The 26675-nt window shown below is 39.5% G+C and overlaps 1 protein-coding gene across 5 annotated transcripts in view; it reads left to right on the plus strand.

Moving 5' to 3' along the window:
- banp (BTG3 associated nuclear protein) overlaps positions 1 to 26675 on the plus strand; it is a 65092-nt gene that overhangs the window by 16235 nt on the left and 22182 nt on the right. For all 5 annotated transcript variants that reach the window (XM_061969938.2, XM_061969937.2, XM_061969936.2 and 2 more), the window contains 2 exons: positions 4412 to 4483; positions 9941 to 9985. In XM_061969938.2, coding sequence (XP_061825922.1) covers positions 4412 to 4483; positions 9941 to 9985 — 117 coding nt within the window. The remainder of the gene's footprint in view (positions 1 to 4411; positions 4484 to 9940; positions 9986 to 26675) is intronic.

Below are 26675 nucleotides of genomic sequence, written 5' to 3' on the forward strand. Positions count from 1 at the left end.
AAGCAACGTTATCATGGATGCCCCTGCTTATTTCAGCAAGACAATGCCAAGCCACGTGGTACAACAGCGTGGCTTCATAGTAAAAGAGTGCGGGTACTATACTGGCCTGCCTGTAGTCCAGACCTGTCTCCCATTGAAAATGTGTGGCACAATATCCATCCATTTTCTACCGCTTATTCCCTTTATAAATAAAGTTGATTTGATTTGATTTGATTTGGGGTCGCGGGGGGCGCTGGAGCCTATCTCAGCTACAATCGGGCGGAAGGCGGGGTACACCCAGGACAAGTCGCCACCTCATCGCAGGGCCAACACAGATAGACAACATTCACACTCACATTCACACACTAGGGTCAATTTAGTGTTGCCAATCAACCTATCCCCAGGTGCATGTCTTTGGAAGTGGGAAGAAGCCGGAGTACCCGGAGGGAACCCACGCAGTCACGGGGAGAACATGTAAACTCCACACAGAAAGATCCCGAGCCCGGGATTGAACCCAAGACTACTGAGGACCTTTGTATTGTGAGGCAGATGCACTAACCCCTCTCCACCGTGCTGCCCTGTGGCACAATATGAAGCCTAAAATACCACAACGGAGACCCCAGACTGTTGAACAACTTAAACTGTACATCAAGCAAGAATGGGAAAGAATTCCACCTGAAAAGCTTCAACAATTGGTCTCCTCAGTTCCCAAAGGTTTACTGAGTGTTAAAAGGAAAGGCCATGTAACACAGTAGTAAAATGCCCCTGTGCCAACTTTTTTGCAATGTGTTGCTGCCATTAAATTCTAAGTTAATGATTATTTGCAAAAAATAATTTAGTTTTTCAGTCCGAACATTAAATATCTTGTCTTTGCAGTCTATTCAATTAAATATAAGTTGAAAAGGATTTGCAAATCATTGTATTCTGTTTTTATTTACAAATTATACAAAATGCCAACTTCACTGGTTTTGGGTTTTGTAGATTAAGATCATAGGAGCAGGGCAAATAGCAGATCCTGATGTTTTTTGTTCAAAGGGTATTATGTTTTTTTGTCTACATTTAATACACTTTCTTGTGGCCTACATAACATGTTATGGTGGTTCTTTGGTCAAAATGTTGCATAGATTATGTTCCACAGTTAATCTTCAAGCCGCTTTCTGAATGTCTCTTCAAGATCCGCCATTTTGTCAGCGGTTTTATTTACGTGCCTCCACTGTGTCTTCTTCTCACCAGCCATGTTGTAGTTTTAGTGCTTCCATGTCGAGTCTACAGTGCATCCGGAAAATATTCACAGCGCTTCTCTGTTCCCACATTTTGTTATGTTAGTCTTATTCCAAAATGTAATGAATACATGTTTGTGCTTAAAATTGTACACACAATACCCCATAATGACAATGTAGAACTTTTTTTTTTTTTTTTACATAATTTTTTCACATTTTTTTTCAAATGTATTAAAAAATACTACGAAATCACATGTACCATAGTATTCACAGCCTTTGCCAATACGCTCAAAAGTAAGCTCAGGGACATCCTGTTTTGACTGATCATGCTTGAGATTTTCCGACAGGTTAATTGGAGTCCACCTGTTTTAAATTCAATTGGTTGGACATGATTTGGAAAGGCACACACCTAGTTATATATTATAAGGTCCCATACTTGACAGTGTATAGCAGAGCACAAACAAAAAATGAATTCGAAGGAATTGTCTGTAGACCTCTGAGACATGATTGTCTCGAAGCACAAATCTGGGAAAGGGTACAGACAAATATCTGCTGTTTTTAAAGGTCTCAATGAGCACAGTGGCCTCCATCATCTGTAAATGGAAGACGTTTGGAACCACCAGGACTCTTCCTAATGTTAGCCAGCAGTTTAAACTAAGCAATCGGAGGAGAAGGGCCCTACTCAGGGAGGTGACCAAGAACCCGATGGTCACTCTGTCAGAGCTAAAGAGAGCAGAACCTTCCAGAAGGACACCCATCTCTTCAGGGTTGTATGGTACAGTAGCCAGACTGACGCTATTCCTTCGTAAACATTTGCGAAAATGCACCTGAAAGACTCAGACCATGAGAAACAAAATCTTCTGGTTTGATGAGACAAAGATTGAACTCTTTTAGTGTGAATGCCAGGCGTCATGTTTGGAGGAAACCAGGCACCATTCATCACAATCCAGGCTAATACCATCCATACAGTAAAGCATGGTGGTGTCAGCATCATGCTATGGAGATGTTTTTCAGCGGCAGGAACTGGGAGACTAGTCAGGTACAGGAACTGGGAGACTAGTCAGGTAGAGGGAAAGATGAATGCAGCAATGTACAGAGACATCCTGGATAAAAACCTGCTCCATACCGCTGTTGAACTCAGACTGGGTCAACGGTTCATTTTTCAGCTGGACAACGACCCTAAGCACACAGCCAAGATATCAACGGAAAGGCTTCAGGACAAATCTATAAATGTCCTTAAGTGGCCCAGCCAGGTCCTGCAAAGAGGAATGGGCGAAGAAGAATGTGTGAAACTGCCCAAAGATAGGTGTGCCAAACTTGTGGCATCGTATTCAAAAAGACTTGAGTCTGTAATTTCTGCCAAAAAGTATATCAACAAAGTATTGAGCAAGTACTGTAAGTACTTAAGAACTTGTGATTAAAAAAAATGTTTTTTTAATACATTTCAAAAAGCTCCTAAAACGTCTTAACATTGTCATTATGAAGTATTGTGTGTACAATTTTAAGGACACAAAGGAATTTATTACATTTTGGAATGAGGCTGTAACATAACAAAATGTGAAAAAAGTGAAACGCTGTGAATTATTCCCAGATGCACTGTACGTTACAACTGTACGCTACTTTGTATTAGAAATGGCAACAGCGGAGGATGCATGTGCAAGTATGAGCCAGTCTACCCCACAACAAGAGGATAGAGAAAAATTAGCCTTTTGACTTCAGCGTCAGACTACAATGGTGGACTCGCGCAAAGATCTTTGGTTAAAACTTAACCATATTTAGAAATAGCCGCTGACATCACCAATGGGAAAAATGTCACAGATGAGGCAAATTCCAAGTGGCTTGTTTGGAGGAAGTATTAAGGAAGACAATATTGTTTTATGAATCTCTGCCATGCCTCCATGTTTTTATTTACATATTTTGGGACTGATGCAGATTCTCAATACACAAAAACAGCTACCAATAGGTAAGAAAAGTTGGTTTTGCATAACAGGTCCCCTTTAAGGCATTGACACTGCTTTTGTATTGCATTTCTTTTTAATTAAAAACATGACTACATGATCATAGCACCTGTTGCCCTCTTATGTTGCTCTATTATCCAGCTGGAGGGGGTATCATGATATGACCATGTACTGGATCTTCTCCAAACAGGAGTTTGGCAAGTGATGCTGACATCAGATTATAAACATGTCAATATGTCAATCTCTGAGTTTATAGATGACACTATGACCAAATTGTTGAATTTTCTAATCATTTTGAAATTTACATTGTTTTTTTTTCTTGTTTTTATTAGAAGCCACTTATTTTATTGAATGACAGATAAACACATGTTGTGATCTGTATTGAGTTCCATATGGAAATGTGGTGTTTCTCCTTGGATTTTTGTCAAGCTTGGTGGTATGCATCAATACCCCTCAGACCAGGCGTGCGGCATGAAGTGTTTATGCTTTCAAAAAATTCTCCCCCCCTCTCATCTCCTCACGCATTTCTGTCTTTTCCTTCTCATGCATATATGTACTTTTCCTTGGCACTGCACAAATGGAGGAGATATTTGATCATTTGCACTGGCTTTCCAATTGTAGTTGCATAGCTCTTGTTTATATGTTTGACTAAAATGTTCCACTAAGATATAGTAACTGAAGGTCATGACACTTTTCTGTGGTTGCGTACCAACAACTGGTCTGAAACCAACATATGTACCGTATTTTTCGGAGTATAAGTCGCACCAGAGTATAAGTCGCACCTGGCGAAAATGCATAATAAAGAAAGAAAAAAACATATATAAATCGCACTGGAGCCCGGCCAAACTATGAAAAAAACTGCGACTTATAGTCCGAAAAATACGGTACATTTAATTTTCGAGAAAGAGTGCCATATACCACCTTATTCTGAGCCTTTTTGCGCACCGGCTTTTATTAACAAATTGACACTAAGAGCTGGAAATTGAAAACATTTCTTAAAAGATTGATAGCATAATGAAGCATTTCAGTAGCCATCTTTTCAGTGGTCTGTGTTGTTACACTGACATCTTTATAAGCTAAGAAAAACATGAATCAAAAATAATTTTGCTAAGTTGACATTGTTTGTCTGCTTGATCAGTTAAATATCTTACATGGATTTACCCTCTAACACAGTGACCCCATAAAAGCTTACCTGCAGTCTAGAATATTTTATTAAATTTATTTAATGTTCTTACCTCCTTGTGTCTTTTGCAGATTCCACAGGGCCAGTTGCACATTGCACAGGTGCCTCAAGGAGAGGAGGTGCAGATCACACAGGACAGTGAGGTAAGTCTACATTTGTAGGTGGGAGTGTGAGGAAAAATAATTTCCAGTATGTTATCCTACTCTAATGCGCAGAGAGAAGACAAACACATTTATTTAATTTCCAATATACATGCCACATTAACCCTTGAAGTGACTGAAACAAACATTTAATTTGGTTAAATAATAAATAGAAACAATATGATTCTATACTGTAAATTTAAAAAAGAACATAAAGTGCATCAATAACAAGAAAATAAACATTTCAAAAATGAAGTTGGCATTTTGTGAGGGAAAATATATATTACAAGCATAAACAAGCATAATCTTAAAGAAATGTAATGTATCTATAGCAATGGAGGGAGGCAAACATTATGTTATCGTCTAATTAGCATGCTCAGCCACAATGCAAAACTTTGTTTTTGTCTGCACAGGTAAAAGGGAGCTTTTTGATTTGTATTACAAAAAAATGTGTGACATTGTCTCATGTTTTTCAACCTTATTTGACATTTCAACATAAATGTATTTACTTATGGGTGTTCGTTTCATTTTGTGGAGCGGTAGCCACTCATGGTGTTTCCTGGGCTCCATTTAAGTGCGCACTGATTTTAAACAATGTTTATGTCACTGTACATCTGACATCACTATATTGATATACAGTAGATGCATTATAATGTGCTGCGTCCAAGTCAGCTTTGGTATCTGTGTATAAAGTATATTAAGAAGCAAAATTTAATGGATGTCATCGACTGTATGCCATTGGAACGACAAGCTACATAGTTATGTGTTCGTTAGGGGTGTAACGGTACACAAAAATTTTGGTTCGGTACGTACCTCGGGAGACATAGTCTTCCCAACGTGTCCTGGGTCTTCCCCGTGGCCTCCTACCGGTCGGACGTGCCATAAACACCTCCCTCGGGAGGGGATCGGGTGGCATCCTGACCAGATGCCCGAACCACCTCATCTGGCTCCTCTCGATGTGGAGGAGCAGCGGCTTTACTTTGAGCTCCCCTCGGATGACAGAGCTTCTCACCCTATCTCTAAGGGAGAGCCCTGCCACCCGGCGGAGGAAACTCAACCCAAAGCTCATGATCATAGGTGAGGATGGGAACGTAGATCGACCGGTAAATTGAGAGCTTTGCCTTCCGGCTCAGCTCCTTCACCACAACGGATCGATACAGCGTCCGCATTACTGAAGACGCCGCACCGATCCGCCTGTCGATCTCACGATCCACTCTTCCCTCACTTGTGAACAAGACTCCGAGGTAATTGAACTCCTCCACTTGGGGCAGGGTCTCCTCCTTAACCCGGAGATGGCACTCCACCCTTTTCCGGGCGAGAACCATGGACTCGGACTTGGAGGTGCTGATTCTCATCCCAGTCGCTTCACACTCAGCTGAGAACCGATCCAGCGAGAGCTGAAGATCCTGGCCAGATGAAGCCATCAGGACCACATCATCTGCAAAAAGCAGAGACCTAATCCTGCAGCCACCAAACCGGATCCCCGTAACGCCTTGACTGCGCCTAGAAATTCTGTCCATAAAAGTTATGAACAGAATCGGTGACAAAGGGCAGCCTTGGCGGAGTCCAACCCTCACTGGAAACGTGTCCAACTTACTGCCGGCATTGCAGACCAAGCTCTGACACTGATCATACAGGGAGCGGACCGCCACAATCAGACAGTCCGATACCCCATACTCTCTTGAGCACTCCCCACATGACTTCCTAAGGGACACGGTCGAATGCCTTCTCCAAGTCCACAAAGCACATGTAGACTGGTTGGGTAAAGTCCCATGCACCCTCAAGGACCCTGCCGAGAGTATAGAGCTGGTCCACAGTTCCACGACCAGGACGAAAACCACACTGTTCCTCCTGAATCCGAGGTTCAACTATCCGGCGTAGCCTCCTCTCCTGTACACCTGAATAGACCTTACCGGGAAGGCTGAGGAATGTGATCCCACGATAGTTAGAACACACCCTCCGGTTCCCCTTCTTAAAGAGAGGAACCACCACCCCGGTCTGCCAATCCAGAGGTACCGCCCCCGATGTCTACACGATGCTGCAGAGTCTTGTCAACCAAGACAGCCCCCAGCATCCAGAGCCTTAAGGAACTCCAGGCGGATCTCATCTACCCCCGGGGCCTTGCCACCGAGGAGCTTTTTAACTACCTCAGCAACCTCAGCCCCAGAAATAGGAGAGCCCTCCACAGATTCCCCAGGCACTGCTTCCTCATAGGAAGACGTGTTGGTGGGATTGAGGAGGTCTTCGAAGTATTCCCTCCACCGATCCACAACATCTGCAGTCGAGGTAAGCAGAACACCATCCTCACCATACACAGTGTTGATAGTGCACTGCTTCCCCTTCCAGAATCGCTTCGAAGTCGTCCGGAAGTCGTTTTCCATGGCTTCCCCGAACTCCTCCCATGTCCGAGTTTTTGCCTCCGCAACCGCTGAAGCCGCACACTGCTTGGCCTGTCGGTACCTGTCCGCTGCCTCAGGAGTCCCATGAGCCAAAAGAACCCGATAGGACTCCTTCTTCAGCTTGACGGCATCCCTCACTTCCGGTGTCCACCAACGGGCTCTAGGATTACCGCCACGACAGGCACCAACTACCTTGCGGCCACAGCTCCAATCAGCCGCCTCGACAATAGAGGTGTGGAACATGGTCCACTCGGACTCAATGTACAGCACCTCCCTCGTGACATGCTCAAAGTTCTTCCGGAGGTGGGAATTGAAACTCTCTCTGACAGGAGACTCTGCCAGACGTTCCCAGCAAACCCTCACAATACGTTTGGGCCTGCCAGGTCTGTCTGGCATCCTCCCCCACCATCGCAGCCAACTCACCACCAGGTGGTGATCGGTAGAAAGCTCCGCCCCTCTCTTCACCCGAGTGTCCAAAACATGAGGCCGCAAATCCGATGACACAACTACAAAGTCGATCATGGAACTGCGGCCTAGGGTGTCCTGGTGCCAAGTGCACATATGGACACCCTTATGTTTGAACATGGTGTTCATTATGGACAATCTGTGACGGGCACAAAAGTCCAATAACAAAACACTACTCTGGTTCAGATCCGGGCAGCCATTCTTCCCAATCACGCCTCTCCAGGTTTCACTGTCGTTGCCAACATGAGCGTTTAAGTCCCCCAGTAGAACGAGGGAATCACCCGGGGGAGCACTCTCAAGTACTCCCTCGAGCGAATCCAAAAAGGGTGGGTACTCTGAGCTGCTATTTGGCGCGTAAGCGCAAACCAAAGTCAGGACCCGTCCCCCCACCCGAAGGCGGAGGGAAGCTACCCTCTCGTTGATCTCCAACGTGCAGGCTCTGAGCCGGGGGAAAACAAGAATTGCCACCCCAGCCTGTCGCCTCTCACTGCCGGCAACGCCAGAGTGGAAGAGAGTCCAGCCCCTCTCGAGAGAACTGGTTCCAGAGCCCTTGCTGTGCGTCGAAGTGAGTCCGACTATATCTAGACGGAACTTCTCGACCTCGCGCACTAGCTAAGGCTCCTTCCCCCCCAGCGAGGTGACGTTCCACGTCCCAAGAGCTAGCTTCTGTAGCCGAGGATCGGACCGCCAAGTGCCCTGCCTTCGGCTTCCGCCCAGCTCACACTGCACCTGACCTCTATGGCCCCTGCTATGGGTGGTGAGCCTATTGGAGGGGGGACCCACGTTGCCTCTTCGGGCTGTGCCCGGCCGGGCCCCATGGGGACAGGCCCTGCCACCAGGCGCTCGCCATCGTGCCCCACCTCCGGGCCTGGCTCCAGAGGGGGGCCTCGGGGACCCGCGTCCGGGCGAGGGAAATCTGGGTCCTTTCTTTTTATTCTTCATGGAGGTCTTAATGATTCCTACTTTGCAGAAATTATTATATGTCGCGGTCAATTTCTGAACCAATTAACAGCGAATACTGGGGACGACTGTATTTATAATTTAAAAACTACATACGCAATGATAACCAATACGTTTTAACACCACTACTACACTTATTGCTGGTATGTCATTTTAGTCGTAGTTTTCAGTGTTGGGTGACAAATTATAGCTTAATGAAAGTTACCGTATACAATTGCATATCCAGCAAATATGTGCCTTCTGTTAGTACAGTACGTTTAAGTAAAGCACTTAAATAATAGCTGACTATTAAAGTCATTAGTGAATTTGAACAAAAACAGATGTTGGTCTTCGAATGCCTCCATGTTTGTATACCCGCCTACTTTTTCATGGAGTTACAACTTTTGTTTTCATGTAAATCCCAGATGTCTGGTGTCCCCCACCAGGCGTCACTGCATGCGCTAACAGCACTGACCTGCCAGATGAAATTAAAATACAAAACTTTCTGGCAACTGAAGAGTAATTTCTGCATTAGCATCACTGTAGATGACTTTGTCAGGTATTTGGGGAGAGATTTATTTCAAGGCGCCAGTCTATGTAAACACACAACTGTAATCGCATAGTATTTGATGTTCAGCACATGCATTACAGCTTGACATTTGAGCAGAAGTCATTGACACTTTGACCACGTGTTTTTCACATTTTGGACTCAAATTTTCACGGAGAGGAGGAAGCTGAGTGAGAGGGACCAGGCGAATCGAAGGCAGAAAAGCTTTTAAAGTCTTTACTGGCTGATGTCAGATTTTCTTTTCTCCTCTCCCCTTCCTATTTCATGATTATGTTTGTTTTCTAGAGTTCAAAGCTTAGCAACAGAAACCCACATCTTCCAACCGCCGTTCACAGAGAATGTTTCATTCTCAACAGACCCCTTTCCACCAAGACACTGCATGTTAGCTTGCTTGAAAAGGAAAATAAGCTGTTTGCGAGATTAGACAGGTCTCCAACAATATGACATCTAAGACTGCTGTAATCACATGAAATGCAATTAGCGAGAAAAAACGGTGGTAATTTGAGACATGTTTGAATATGGCACATATGATCCATCTTGTGCAGTGCTGTTTATGGCATTGTTGGTGTGCTTATCCAATGCTCCTTGCATTGCAGTTAGACTCATGGTATGTGTGCAGAGGACGTTCTGTCTTTATTTTGCCATGTTGTAAGTAAACATGACAGAATAGTTCATATATATACAAATACATTGGTACTGTATATACAGTGTATTGTATAGTAACACTGATGTATATGTAATATAGTGCCATGGCAACTGCACGCTGAGAATCCATACAACAGCTGTGCTTGTGACATCAATATTACTACTGTAGTTTAGCAATTTCTTAATCTATTGTTAATGTTTCAGAATAAACAACACGCTTAATCCTTTGTATTTTTAATGGCTCATCATCAGCACTTTAAATTTAACATGGGAAACATGCTCAGGTGTTTGTCTCTTTCAAATCCCCTATGATTAGGATGCAATTTGCTGTGTTATGTCGGATCTTATCAAGTTGCATGTCTTAGAGAATGTATTTTCACTCTGAAGACTCTCATGATGGATAGCTTGTAGCTTCTGACTTGACACGCCATTTCTGCCTTTTAGGGGAACCTCCAGATCCACCAGGTGCATGTTGGTCAAGATGGACAGGTAAGAACATTGAATTAAATGGGGGGCAGAGTAGTGAACAACTGTGGGTGCTTCCGTATGTACTCCTGACACTCCTTTGTACTGGAACTCAAAGAGTTGGTCTTCATTCAAACACAAACAGGACTTGTAACATGTTTGTAACACGGCAAAGGCAAGGCAAATTCATGTTCATTACAGGTCTTCATAATAATAAACATTAATAATAAACTATCCAACTCTATCAAGGCTTAACTGAAACTGACAATTGTTAAGGTTCTTATTGTTGATAGGCTGCTTCCTGTGTCAGAGGATGATGTTAGTGGTTACAAATCAAGTAGTGATTGTAGGAGTGAAAGTGAAATCGAAATACCTGAGAGTGGACCTACATTTATTATAAAATAGAAGTGTTGAAGAATAGACGCGGTAGTACTGCACAGCACTGCAGTAATGCAGTGGAATGGTTAAGGCCAGAATGATGCAGGGAACGGGGAGGCAGGCCTAACGGTGCTTCAGCATGGTATGAAACAACTGTCCCAGTTTCAGTGTGCATAATGTAATGGAAGATAGTGATGTAGAGCACGGCCCACGCTGCTGCTTACTGCTCCCCTCACCTCCCAGGGGATGAACAATGGGATGGGTCAAATGCAGAGGACAAATTTCACCACACCTAGTGTGCGTGTGACAGTCATTGGTACTTTAACTTTAGATGTTTCACAGCTCATCATGAAATGGCGTAATAACAATATTGCTAAGAATACTTGACAATCCGGAAAAGATTTCACTGATATTTGCTGATCTTTTAATGAAAAATAAAATTTTTAATGAATTCCATTAAAATGGTCCTTGGAAGACAAGCGGTAGAAAATGAAAATTCCTAAACCCTAGTAATACAGCCAAATTACAAATTCAGGTATCGATTCAATACCAAGTAGTTTTAGGGTCATCAATGTTCATGATTTAAATTCTCCTGTTCCCATAGATGTATATTCTGAGTTTATAAACAATTTAAAAAATTCAAAAATATTTTATGATAATATAATATTGATGTAATCATTGTATTATTGACTAGATATGGCTCTTTTACTTGTTGCCAATATACAGTGGGGCAAACAAGTATTTAGTCAGCCACCAATTGTGCAAGTTCTCCTACTTAAAAAGATGAGAGGCCTGTAATTTTCATCATAGGTACACTTCAACTATGAGAGACAGAATGGGGTAAATTAATACAGAAAATAACATTTTAGGATTCTTAATTAATTTATTTGTAAATTCCTCTGTAAAATAAGTATTTGGCCACCTACGAACAAGCAAGATTTTTGGCTTTCACAGACCTGTAACTTCTTCTTTAAGAGGCTCCTCTGTTCTCCGTTACCTGTATTAATGACACCTGGCCTCGTTATCGGTATAAAAGACACCTGTCCACAACCTCAAACAGTCACACTCCAAACTCCACTATGGCCAAGACCAAAGAGCTGTCAATGGACACCAGAAACAAAATTGTAGGCCTGCACCAGGCTGGGAAGACTGAATCTACAATAGATAGAGGTAAGCAGCTTGGTGTGAAGAAATCAACTATGGGAGCAATTATTAGAAAATTGAAGACATACAAGACCACTGATAATCTCCTTCGATCTGGGGGTCCACGCAAGATCTCACACTGTGGGGTCAAAGTGATCACAAGAACGATGAGCAAAAGTCCCAGAATCAGACGGGGGGATTTAGTGAATGACCCGCAGAGAGCTAGGACCAAAGTAACAAAGGCTACCATCAGTAACACATTACGCCGCCAGGGACTCAAATCCTGCAGTGCCAGACGTGTCCCCCTGCTTAAGCCAGTACATGTCCAGGCCCGTCTGAAGTTTGCTAGAGAGCATTTGGATGATCCTGAAGAGTATTGGGAGAATGGCATATGGTCAGATGAAATTAAAATAAAACTTTTTGGTAAAAACTCAACTTGTCATGTTTGGAGGAGAAGGAATGCTGAGTTGCATCCAAAGAACATCATACCTACTGTGAAGCATGGGGCTGTTTTTCTGCAAAGGGACCAGGACGACCGATCCGTGTAAGGGAAATAATGAATGAGACCATGTATCGTGAGATTTTGAGTGAAAACCTCCTTCCATCAGCAAGGGCATTGAAGAATAAATGTGTCTGGGTCTTACAGCATGACAATGATCCTAAACACACCGCCCGGGCAACGAAGGAGCGGCTTCGTAAGAAACATTTCAAGGTCCTGGAGTGGCCGAGCCAGTCTCCAGATCTCAACCCCATAGAAAATCTTAGGAGGGAGTTGAAAGTCTGTGTTGCCCGGCGACAGCCCCAAAACATCGCTGCTCTAGAGGAGATATAAATGGAGGGATGGGCCAAAATACCAGCAACTGTGTGTGAAAACCTTGTGAAGACTTACAGAAAACGTTTGACCTGTGTCATTGCCAACAAAGGGTACATAACAAAGTAGTGAGATGAACTTTTATTATTGACCAAATACTTAATTTCCACCATCATTTGCAAATAAACTATTTAAACTGGGATTTTCTGGATTTTTTTTCTCATTATATCTGATAGTTGAGGCATACCAATGATGAAAATTCCAGACCTCTTTCATCTTTATAAGTAGGAAAACGTGCACAATTGGTGACTGACTAAATACTTTTCTGCCCCACTTTATATGTATAGAGCCACCCTTTTGTTTATATTCAGGAGCATTAGCTTGTTAGCGGTTAGCTACTATATCATCCTACGGTGGTTAGTGAAGCATGTTTTTCGCTAACCCTCGTCCTGGAGGGATGATACTTAGAGGAAACATAGTTTATCTGTCACCATGGAGGCGAGGATTAGTGATATAGAAGTAGCTAAAACATTACGGAGAGATGTAAAACACTACGGAGAGACGTAAGCCGCTAGCCAGCTACCAGCTACTAGCTAGCCACGTTTTAAAGCACTGCTTGCAGAGCAGCGCTTCAGTTACTATAGTTACATGTACTTTGTTAGTTTTTAAGCCAAAATACGTCCATTCTCCCTCTTCTGTCTTCACACTCTTTCTGCCTGCAAGTGCTGTTTGTGTGTGTTGACTAACATGCGCCGAAGCCCGTATACCAACAATGTCACCACGGCGCGCCTCAAGTTGATTAAAAAAAAAAGTACCAATATTTTTCAATGACAGTATAGTATCTTTTTAATTCATTAGTACCGCGGTACTTTGTTTGTACCGGCATACCGTAGAACCCTAGTCAAGTATTCACGGTACTTGTTAGTTTCCTGTTAATACCTGCTTACTAGTGGTGTCAAAATTAATTGATTTAAGAGTAAATTGCGATTCTTATTTTGAACGATTCTTAAATCGATTAAAAAAATCAAATATAGATTTAAAAAAACAAACTAAAATAAAATGTTTTCAATCCGTCTTCAGCTACTCAGGCAAATCATATTGTTGATGTAGATACCCATATCTGCTGTACAGATTTGCTTTAGAAAAGATAATTCTGGGATACTTCTCTTGTTGCCCTATTTGTATTTGATTTCATTACATTTTGGGATATAATTTTACAAAACAAAACCAGTTTTCTAGTAATATGGAAATGTATCACAGCTGTTTATCTGTTTTATGGAGGAATGTAGTTTATCATAGAACCGACAATCAATGTTATTAAAAAGTATTCTTTTTAGAAAGAATCTTTTTAAATCTAGAAGCGAATTGTATCATGTGCTGCCCAAAGATTCACAGCCCTCATGCTTACTTTCTGCTGTAAAGTAGTTCCAGCTAAACTTCTTATAGTTTACTAAGAACTAATTTCTTCTTTTTTCAAGCCAATTTTGCGACGAGCTTAGCGATTAGCATGCCTGCTCTTGCTTGCTGTTCGTCAGTGTATAACATGTTTAGCCTTGTCCTCCAGTGATAACGCAAACAATTACAGTTTATTTGCCGCAATAGAAGTGATGATTATTAACTTAGGGATTTTCTCCTTCTGTTGGTTTATAACATGTTCTTTGACTACTTTGTCTTGTTCACTGCACTCCAGCAGAAACTTGCATCTGATCACAGACAGACACGTACATACAGACACATACAGACAGACACACACAGTCAAGCAGGTTTTGGTCAGTGGGGACCTGGCCTGTGCATGACTATTGCAGCCTGTATATGGACCCGAAAAAACACACATTATTTCAATTGCATTGTTTCAATATGTTTGTCCGGAGGCAAGGCTTTTGGGAAGGAAGCCTTCTCTCACGCTGGCTGTCTTGCTGTTCAATGTGTTATTTTGTACGGACAGGTGCCCTACACGACAGGCATTTGTAAGCTTTTTTTTTCGTACAAAGCAAACTGAGGTTAAATGCAGTAAATGCATGTGTGCAATCATTGCTATTGAATTCCTTATGACCGCTTAACAATGGAAAAGGGCCAATTTGATACCTCTATTCTCCAATCTTTAAACTTTGTAGTTATAAAAATATTAAACTAGAGTTTGTTCCTTACATGTCTTATTGGATCCATTTGCCACTTTGTTGTAATTATGTATCATTTAGGGATGTGCCTAAAAGTATTTTTGTGAAAAAGTACGAGATCAGACCCTGCCAATTAATGCCTTCCAACGGCAATCACCTCTGACCGATACTTAATGTATTTTTGGTCACAGAGGCGGCTACCGGTTAGATGTGTATTTCCATACAAAGTAGGGCTGGACGATTATGGCAAAAATTACAATTGTGATTCCAGCACCCCCCGTGACCCCAAGAGGGACAAGCGTTAGAAAGTGGATGGATGGATGGATGGATTGAAATAACCATTAATAACATGATTATTATTTTGAAAACACAAGTATTTGTTGTACTACCAAAATACAGATGAAAATATGACATAAAAGAACAACCGGATATAAATTTGTGATGAATAAACAAATAAAATAAAATTTATAGTATCAACAATACATTTAAATAAACATTGCAATATAAAAATAAATAAAAAATCGAGTTTTTCCGATTTCCCTGTATCCATTTTCTACCGCCTGTCCCTCATTTAAATTTTTTAATTTAGTTTGTCACTATTAAACGTATTTTAGCACCATGGAGTGTGTGCTTTTTGTGTCATAATTATCCATCCATCCATTTTTAGAATTTAATAAAATGTTTGAACCTTAAATGCAAAAATGTTCGCATACATTGTCCAAATACATCTTTGGACAATTTTGACCAGTTTTTTTAGTCAAAACATAATTTCGTAAATTTATCAATAAGTGCTTTAAAACATACTTGTGTAAGGTACTTTTTTGAAACCTCTTTTTTGTTAGCGCAGTCATACCGGATGTTGCGCATAGCGCAGTTATTGTGAACGGGGAAGAGTGCAGCTGTTCTGAGCTTGAAAAGTTTGGAGACGACTTGAGGCTGTTTTAAAAAAAATAAAAAAAATAAAAAAAAAATTCTCAAGTTGCTACTGCGGTTCTGTGTGTACATTGATCTTACATGGTAAATTTTAAATGTGCTTTATAAATAAAGTTGATTTGATTTGATTTGATTGATGATGATGTTCACAACAACAAACACAGATGAGATGTGTTGTGGGTGTATGGATTGTTCTTGTAGATTTAGCGTCATAGTTTAGTCCGTGTTTGGAGTGGCTGGCTCAACATTGTTTAGTTCTGGAAGATGCTGTTGAATGTATTGTGGCTGTTTGAGAGGCGTTTAACAGCTTTTTATTAAAACAGATTCTGTTTTATTGGTCAACAGATCGAGGATCCTCGATCTGTTGACTCGATTGTTAGCTATTTACGGTTTCAAATGCATTTTAAAAAAATCCAAGCATATGTGTTCTTGCCTTACATTAGGATTGTGAATGATAAACAGCACATCTCTTTCCAATTTTTGCACATTTTTAGTATGACTGATCTGATGATAATGTCAGAGTGCAGAAGCGTTACTCCAGTAACATAGAATCTACGTTGCAGAAGATATTCAAAGTGGAATATTTAAAATGGCTGACTGAGTTTGTGGCATTTTATGATGTTCAGATGGTATTTTCACATACTTTGCGGATTGTAAATACAAACGGATATGGTTTATAGAATGCAATGAAACACAATTAAGCATATCAAATCAACTTGTTTTTCCATTTTACTGGTACTTTAAAGGCCTCATGTTTTTTTGTGTCTTTGTACCTAAGATTACACTTTTGGTACCTTAATGGGTTTTGTACTTTCAATATTTAATGTTGTTACTTTATGGAATAATAATTTTTTATACATTTAGATTTGTATGCATATATGGCACGCTGCAATCTAATGAGTTCAGATAAATCCAAAATGTTCTAAAATACTGGATATAATGTCTTTATCTTTCACCCAGTTAACATAACCATATTTGACGTAAAAGGTGTTATCGAACGTAAAAGCATATAAAATAACGAAATGCAAAATAATGTCACAGCTACTTTGCTGAGTAACTAATTACTCTTAAATTGAGGTAACTGAGTTACTAATTCAATTACTTTTTGGGAGAAGTAATTTGTAACTGTATAACTAATTACTTTTATTAAGGTAAGATGACCAACACTGGTAAAACACTCCTACATACATCACACATAGGACGGTTTATCAAGTAAGAATTGTTTTAGTTATAGTGTAAAACTTACAAATGTTGCTTTGAATGATGAATGAAAAATCGACACAAATAGTAACGCTGTGGACAGCTAGAAGACCAAACGGCAATTGTATCTCCCATGAGCAAACTCGTCCAAAAGGTGGCGCCATAGCACAAACTGTTCAGTGTATTTGCTTTGTTTTTTGGGGAGTTTTTTTGGGTCATGGCTGTCAGCGAAGAAAAATCCATGAATTAGCCGCATCGTTTTATAAATCGCAGAGTTCAAAGCGAAGGAAAAAAGTAGCGTCTTATAGTCTGGAATTTATGGTTCATGGAATTTACGCTCACTTATGGAAGATCAGTATCAGAATCAGCAGCATAAACCCTGATCGAAACAGCCTTAGTGTCATTGCTATTCATTATTTAAACATTTATTCTAATGTAGATAGATTAAATACAGGGTAGCTTAATTCACCAGTACTTTGCTAATGAAATCACCTATTGAAACTAATATGCAAGCAACAACCTATTTAATAATTTAAAAAAATATCGACTTTACTATCTTTCAATGCAGCAGCGAATGTGATTGCATAAACATAGAAGTTGGTAAAAATCCTTCCACCAACATATGTCATAATATCTAAAAAGATCATGTGTTAGAATCACAAGCAGCATCCTGAATCTGCATCTGGAAATATGCTCTTTCAGCTGCTCAGTTATTTATTCAATTGATGAAGATCTCAATCATCCATAAAATTTGTTTCTGCATAAATATTTATTTTGAGAGCATTTTTTTGTGTTTTTTACAATAATAATAATACATTTTATTTAGGAGGCGCCTTTCTGGGCACTCAAGGATGCTGTACAAAAAAACAGGTACCAATAAAATCATTAGTTACGAAACAAAAACAAAGATAGCTGAATTAAAGTGATTAAGCAGTCAGTCAGGAATAAGTGTGTTTTGAGTCTCGATTTGAAGAGGAAAAATTGTTACATTTTATTGGCCACTTGTGTGTTTTCAACTAATTGATTTTCTCACCAAGTGTCCTTCCTTGTTTTTTCTGTCTCAAACACAAACATAGAAATGCCCTCATTTGACCTGCTTGTTGAACCAAACTGCTGCAGTCCTTTCTATCTTTCTCAACCTGTGACCGTGATTAGGCTGGTGCGAAGTTTTAAACTATATAACACATTACATTTTTATCATCTATATCAAGATTATATGCTGTAAAGACTGTAAGTCTGGGTGCATATGCATTAGATACATTGTTAAGGTTTTGGTTCTCGCAGACAGACTATTGAGTCCAAGGATGTGAGAACTACAAAACTGCAAAAGACTTTAATCTCTTTGGGAGTGTCAGGGTGTTTTTTTTTTAACGCTTAAGTTGTGTTTGTAGAATGACAGGCCGTTCCAAAACAAAATAACAGAGACCTTTTTTTCAGTCTCTTGTTGCACATTGAGCTTTTAACACAAGTATTATGGTAAAGCAGATGATTATTATTATTATTATTATTATATTACCAGATCATATCTTAAAGGGGCCCTTTTATGATTTTTTTCTCCATTTAAACATTTCCTTGTAAAAAGTTAAAGTTAAAGTACCAATGATTGTCACACACACACTAGGTGTGGCGAGATTATTCTCTGCATTTGACCCATCACCCTTGATCACCCCCTGGGAGGTGAGGGGAGCAGTGGGCAGCAGCGGTGGCCGCGCCCGGGAATCATTTTGGTGATTTAACCCCCAATTCCAACCCTTGATGCTGAGTGCCAAGCAGGGAGGTAATGGGTCCCATTTTTATAGTCTTTGGTATGACTCGGCCGGGATTTGAACTCACAACCTACCGATCTCAGGGCGGACACTCTAACCACTAGGCCACTGAGTAGGTACTAGGCCACTGAGTAGGTCAACATAACATGTAAAGGTGGTGCTTTGGTCAACATTTCTGTCTCTTCAGAATGCACCATTATGTTGGCGGCTTTATTTACGTGCCAAAGTTTTCCAGGCCGAGACCCTTCGACTGTGTCTTTCCCCGTCAGCCGTGTTGTAATTTTTTAGCGCTTCCATATTGAGTCTACTGAAAGACAATAGTCAGAACTATACACTATTTATTAGAAAATGGCAACAGCGGAGGATATTAGCGTGCATGTAGAAGCCAGTCTGCCCCACAACAAGAGGATGGAGAAAAATAAGGAATTTACTGACTACAACTTTGGGATTACTCCTGGATAAAAAAGGCGGACTCGCGCAAAGCTCTTAGTGTACAACCGCTACCATATATGGAGATATCCGCTGACAAAACTAAGGCAAAATGCGTCACTAAAGTCTCAAATTTTAAACGGCTCTTTTAGTGCAAGTTTGAATGAAGGCAAGATTGTTTTATAAATATCTTTGCAATGCCTCCATGGTTTGATTTCAAATGTTCTGGACTTATGTGGATCCCAAACAGGTACCAAAAGGTAACACAAGTTAGTTTAGTAGAGCCCCTTTAAATCAGAATGCCAGAAAGTACATAAAGGGCATTAAGAAACATCTCACAAAAAAGTAAATACATGACATATACATAAAAATGTTTGCATACATTGCTCTCCTTATTATGATTGCTCAAATGTGTTTTGGACTACCATTGGAAAAACCTTGGACAAACACAGTACTAATCAAACTAAATCCCGTGGACTCACCAAAATGTCCCCTTTTTTGTTTACAGAGGCCTTCATCAAGCATTCTATGTATGATGTCATTGTTTTTGTAGTCTTGCAGTGTGGGGGCTATGTTTTTGTAAGCTAGCCCACACACTTCATCACATTGAGTTCGCTTCCACTGTTGCTTTCCCTGGGGCAGTTTTCTTCTCCCCCTCATTTCCGTCTTATCTTTTTCTCCTATGCTCTACTATATCCTTTTTGACACCTGTTCTATATGGCACCTTCCACTTCCTGCACTTCATGCATTGTCAGGTGTTCAGCATAGTCATTAAAAAATCAGCTGCTTCTGGGTTCATTGCCTCACCAAATCACCCCAGATGATTTACAGCAGGATTCACAGTACCTGTCAGAGTTATCAGTCATGTGCATGGTTTCTGGTGATGCTTTATTCTTTGTAACGTTTCTTTGGGCTTTTGTAGATAGTAGTCAACTTTTTTACACCCATTTTCCACATTTAACCTTTCGCTATCCGTGCTTTCGGTTACTCCCAGAGAATATTTGGGGAACTGTATTTCTCTATATACATACTATGATGGATCTGTTCTGACAAAAATATTTTTGTAATACCCTCTAATAAAAAAAAGTGTTTGTGTGACCGACACACCAACAGTAAGGATTACCAAAACATTATTATTCGATGTGTAAGCAGGACTTTGCTGTAACTATTCTAATGGATCTTGTCGAGCTGCTCATTACTCCACAATCTACGAAGATTTACATCAAAATCTTTGTCAGTCAATGCCAGTAACAATTGTGTTGTCGAAGCAAAATTGGATCCAAAAATGTTTCTCTATAAAACAGAAGAAATAGAAGCAGACCAGTGAAACTATAATATAGTCGTTTACTGTACTTCCTGTCTGTTCGAGCTTCTTATCGAGTGGCCGACTCCCTTTTCGACTGTGCTGCACTGATGCAGACCAAATGGGGGATTGAAACATGAAAGACTAGATTGATGAAGAGGAGGGAATAGAGGGGGAAAGCTGTGGAGAGGAAAGCCAAAAAGAGAAACTGTCTGGAAGAAATGCTTTGTGCCATTCATAATTAAATACAGGGACCAGTTGAGCTTTGAATAACAAGAAAAAAACATTAGTGTACCAGATACCAACTAAAATTGAAAAAAAAAGTTTTCTCCAGCTCAAATGGTTTAGGAAGTGTCCACATTGACCTCAAAGGAATCATTATTAATATTTCCATCTTTGCTGGCTTGTATGTTCCCCCTCAAATATATCAAAGCAGGAAATGAAGGGTGAAATAACAAATAAAAAACATTGGTACTTATTTTGACAGTTTGCTATACAATTAAAACAAGATTGTCCCTGTCAAAATGGCCTACAGGGGAATCTCTGAAGTCAGTTCTGAGATGCTGGTTGAATTGTTAACTTCTGATTGCTATTAGGGTTGTTCCGATACAAACATTTTGTTACCAGTATTTTGAGACTTTTTTAAATAAAGGAGACCACAAAAAATGGCATTATTGGCTTTATTTTAACAAAATATATTTTGATACATTAAACACGTGTTTCTTATTGTAATCAAAGAACACTCTTAGGCATTAAATAACATGGTTATCGTACTAGAAAACGTATCTTTTAGTAGTAAGTAAGCAAACAGGTGACAAAGGCTCTGAATTTGGCTGGTGACGTATACAGTAACATAGTGTCATTTCCTACTGTATTATTTTGTCAAAAATATGAGAGACAAGCGGTAGATACTGGATTATAATCTATTTGTTCATTTACTGTTAATATCTGGTTCATTTCTATTTTAATATGTTGCATCTATACTTATGTTAAAAAATGTTATAAGAACTTATTCCTTTGTTGTTTGGACACTTTCCATACGTTTTGGGTGATAAAATAAATGTGATATTGAGCCGATGCCAAGTAGTTATAGGGTCATACATTGGTCATATTTAAAGTCCTAATGTGTCCAGGCACCTATATCCGGAGTTTATCAATATAATAAAAACAAAAAATATTTTGTGATGATGAAAAATATTAATGTAATCATTATATTATCAACTATTAACAGCTCTTGTACTTGAATTTGTTACAGTCGATATCTGTGTAGACTAGGATTGTATGGTATACCAGTACTACTAAAGTACCGTGGTACTAATGAATTAAAAATGGTACTATACTGCCTCTGAAAAATACTGGACCTTTTTTTTTTTACTGACATGATGGATGGATGGACATTGTCACATCATGGCATTGCTGGTAATACGAGCAGAGGCGCATGTTAGGCAACGCATACGCATGGAGTACTTACAAGAAGACACAATGTAGAGACAGACAAGGGAGATATGAGATCTAGTCTCACAAATAAAGCTGCTCGATTTTTGCCAAAATAATAATTACGATAATTTTTTTATCAGTATTGAAATCACGTTTATTCATTATGTTGGGTAAAAAAAGTGTTGGAGTGTGGTGTGAACACAATGCCATCATGTAATTTGTAATGTCTAATAAAAAGGCTATAGATAAATATTTTCCATATATTTAAAAACATATTTGTGTTTTTGCTCATTAATAGTATCAACATGTCAGCTTTTTCTCATTACATGATGCCTTTACCTCTATTTTTACATTTTCATAGAGAGAGGTATTTTTAAGTTATGTACATTTACATGTACTAATGTATGTACATGTGCATGCTGTATCGGGACAGATCCTTTAAGAGTTTGAGCAGAAATTTGTCGTATAGGAATTCACTATACGCTATAAAATATTAACAAAATCTGATGTCACATGAATGGCTTTTAAAGTGATAATTTCATGAAATGACAAAACACAAGTAATGTAAAAAAAACAACAGGTTGTTTACTTTCTGATATCAATATAAAACACAAAGCAGTTTGGCTAATGAAGATCAAGTCTAATAAATAAGCTTGTTTCTTCAAAAACACTATGTGGTATAGTGCAGCAGTTTGGCCAACAAAAATAAACAGGAGTGATACCTCTTACATCTAATACACGTTTTGTGCCTCACTGACAACACAGCCTGCGTTTAATTCGATGAGATGACAAAACATTTTAGCAAGTATTGATGTTATTTGAACACTGGTAAAGTTAGCTGTTAAATAAAGGACAAGTGACCATCCCAGTAAACAAACTAAAGACTTTATAAACAAGTTGGGGCAAAGTTCCCGACACATCGCCTGCTGCATGCTAACTCCAGTCCCAGCAGGAAGGACGCTATGTTGCACTTTCAAAATGAAGCTGCAACATGAAATATTTTTCTCCTCCAAGTTCTACTTTTAGTGTGGGACTAATGCGTCTATCTCCAATTCTGTCCACATCTAATTACAGCACTGCACTCTTAAATGCACGCCGAGACGCCACGGAAGTAGAAGCGAGTGAAATGAAGTGAAACGAAGCAATTGGCTACGTTCACTCGGAGGGAAAATCTCAGAGCAAAGTCTGTGTAGTTGCCGCCATTTTTACCTTGAGCCTAACGGCGCTAGTGAGCATTCCCCCTTGCTGTGGCACTTATGTTTTCAGGAAGTAAACAGTGTTGTCTAAAATGCATCAATAAATTGTTTTTTCGGTAATGAAAATTTAAAAATGTATAACTAAACGTTTGGAATTTTACCGCGTTTTACATTCTTATTCTGTATATAATGTAGTTATTACATTCTTATTCTGTATATAATGTAGTCATGTATCCCGCCTTCCGCCCGAATGCAACTGAGATACGCTCCAGCACCCCCCGTGAACCCAACACGGACAAGCAATAGTAAATGGATGGATGGATTTAGTGAGGGCAGCACTAATCCATTTAGGCTTTTATACATTAAACAGACATTTTTCAATTTTATAAACTTAGCAAAGCGCAACAGGTTTTACTTAAAGAGAATATTACAGTTATGCAAGTTAAAAGTTTTATTGTCAAACATTTCAAAGCTTTTTCATAGAGCTACTTAATTTTTTTCAGAATTGCAGTGAAATTGCTGAATGCAGTGCAAAAAGCATAACTTTGTCAGTCAATGACCTTATTTGATTAAACAAAAACGTATTTAATTGTCCTGGACATATTTTTGATATGGACTTGTCCAGGGTGTACCCTGCCTCCCGCCAGAGTGCAGCTTCAGATTCAGCCCCCCCGCAAACCCGAGAGGGACGGACACGCGGTAGAAAATGAATGGATAGATCGATGTTTTTGACTTGAATTTTAAAAGAAAGTGCCAGGTCAAGTAGTATGCCTAAGTATTTAAAATTCTTCACCAGTTTTAGTTTTTAACCTCCAAAATACGTTAAAAAAAGAGTTTTCTGTTTTTAACAGAAAGCAGGACTCCAGTAAGCCAGTCCTGAACATTGACCAGACCTGATGAAATAATCTAAACAGCATCTTCAGGAGTTTTACAACTCTTAAAAATGACTGCATCATCTGCATAGAACTGACTGTCTACACCTATACAAATGTCAGGTTGATTGTTAAGGGAAAAAAACACTGATCCATTAGGTAGCCTTCCCTTTTAGGGCAATCTTGGAAAGACTTCCCCCAACTGACCACAGACATTATATTGTGGTGTTGGATAAATAAGACTCCATAAATTTTTTGGTCGGAACATTAAAATACACTGATTTTGTATGGTATGGTTTACAGCAAAAAATGCTTTTCTCTAGTCTAAGTCTGCCTTAATTATTTTTATCCATATGACATTTCACTTTTTCTAAAACATTGATATTTTGGATACAGTTGAATGATTTGCAAGCAATCCTAATTGCATGGAGTGCAAGGGGTGTGGCCATTAGTATCAACAACTGACCTGTATGCCCCCCAAGGGAGTTTTGAAGTGACTATCAAGAGGATACACACCCCAAGCCTCACCTCCTCGTAGGGAAAACCTCATTTCACAGGACATTTTGCCGTGCATCTGCTGGATCCTCCCAAGCATGACTTTTTGGGTCAGTGTGGGAAGTAGGTCAGAGATTAAACAAAACAAGATTTTGGCCCAGTGATTGTTCGTGGCCGCAGCCTAGCCTGTACTTTGGTGTGGTTGGTCTACACTGAGAAAGACTTAACCAGGATGCCCCAGATGTCACACTTGCTTAAAAGTTGTAATGACCTTGCAGATTTTGGGGTATAATTTGTGCTGGGATGAAACTGCTGACTCATGTTTTAGAACTTGCTCGTAGTGTGTTGGTGGTTGTTGAGATTCCTGTCACTCACACATGCAGCAAAAGTTAAATAAAATACAAAGCTACAAAGAGCATACTTTATGACCCATTTTAGTGTAAGGGGGATGCACATAAACAGGGAGGCCTAAGGGTGGATATTGTTTCAAAGGAGTAGATGTCTGTTTCATGTCCTTGTGTCATCGCAGCATGGCGATACAGAGTTACAGATCAAGGAATCCTATGTTCTGTTTGTATGCGTATCATACATTGGCCGGTACACTTCTGTCGGTTTTCTTTTCTGTTTCGGCAGAACCCGGAGTAACAGACTGCATGAATAAGAGGGACCAGATGTTTTCAACTCATTCAATGTGACTCAACATTAGCACAAGATTGTTGCTGAAATATTTTATCCTGAAATTGCATATGAAACAAAATGTGGATGTTTTCAAAAAAGTTATTAGTCTCTCTACACAAAGATCCTGCACAAACACACAGATATATTACAGATATTTCATTTATTAAAAGCTGCTTTTTACACAAAGAACCCAAAAATGTCCTTTCTCACTGAGACTGCAATCGTGCAATACGATAATTAGATGTATGATGATGTCAACAACAGTCAAAAGTTTAAATACACTCATTATGGACATAAATGTCATATTGATTTTGGGATTTTAAATATTTTTTGAGCCATTCTTTTTCCATTTTTTTTTGGATTATAAAACTTAAATAATTAAAACATAATAATTGGGTGTGCAGGGTTTGAATGTATTCACACAGGTACACAATTATAAATTTGCCCTTACTTTGGCTTAATGTCCTAAGTCCACTACACATAATTAGGCCAGTTTCTGGCTTGATTTCCTCCTTCCAACAAAAGTCAGTAAATGCTAGTTTATCTGATGTCACTGCAATTTTCTTGCAACTTTATCTTATTTCAAGTCATTCTGATTATATGTATGTATGCATGTATGTGTATACTATTGTGCAAGGTGGTTGCCTTTTATGAATTACTTGTGATTGGAGCAATCACATCAATTAAATAATAAGTCTCTATTACGCATACGAATGTAATCACGGGTGAGTGAGCTTGCCGTGGAATTTGACTGTAATTTTATTGATTTATTTATATTATGAAATGCTTCTGTTAAAAACCTACAAGGAGGCAATCACATTCTATGACTCAGCTATGTTACGTGCGTGCATATGAATGTTCCATCCCCTGTTTCACCTCTTCCAGTTGTGCCAAAGGACGAGGGAAAATGTACTGAACAGCAGCAGGGATCAGAGCACTCACACTAGACACACATGCTGGTCTTTAAGTGGGAAGTGGGGTCAAAGAATGGCACAACTGGTCTTTGATTACTGGCAAAGACTAAGCTTTTAAGTGAAGTTTGGCACAGTGTTTTGGGTTCTTAGGTTTGATAGCATCATTTTGCCCCCTCCAAATATGCTTCTTGTCATTATGGCCTAATAACTCAATATTTGTCTATCTCGGTAGCTGAAAATTGTAGTCGAGTTGGAAGGTGTTGTTTTTGGAGCAGGGGCTTCTTTCTTAGTAGGCACCTTCAGTCCATGTTTATGTAAAACTGGGTTAACTCTGGACAGTGGTTTTCCTGCTGTTTCCACTTCATGGCAGGATTGAACCTTGGTGGCTTCCTAACCAATTTTGTTTCAGAAGAGGGTGACAGTATGGACTTTATTCCGGATATTGGCAAAGTGGGGACACATCCAAATAACTTCTACTTTGTAAAATTGTTCCAGCTGATGAGTATTGGTCAGTCATATCTAGGGATGTCCGATAATGGCTTTTTGCCGATATCCTATATTCCGATATTGTTCAACTCTTAATTACCGATACCGATATCAACCGATACCGCTATATATACAGTCGTGAAATATTATGCCTAATTTGGACAACCAGGTATGGTGAAGATAAGGTCCTTTTTTTAAAAATGTATAAAATAAAATAAGATAAATAAATGAAAAACATTTTCTTGAATAAAAAAGAAAGTAAAACAATATAAAAACAGTTACATAGAAACTAGTAATTAATGAAAATGAGTAAAATTAACTGTTAAAGCTTAGTACTATTAGTGGACCAGCAGCACGCACAATCATGTGTGCTTACGGACTGTATCTTTTGCAGACTGTATTATATATTGATATATAATGTATTAACCAGAATATTAATAACAGAAACAAACAACCCTTTTGTGTGAATGAGTGTAAATGGGGGAGGGAGGTTTTTTGGGTTGGTGTACTAATTGTAAGTGTATCTTGTGTTTTTTATGTTGATTTAATAATAATA

The sequence above is a fragment of the Nerophis lumbriciformis genome, linkage group LG10 (genome assembly GCF_033978685.3).
Source record: "Nerophis lumbriciformis linkage group LG10, RoL_Nlum_v2.1, whole genome shotgun sequence".
NCBI lineage: Eukaryota > Metazoa > Chordata > Actinopteri > Syngnathiformes > Syngnathidae > Nerophis > Nerophis lumbriciformis.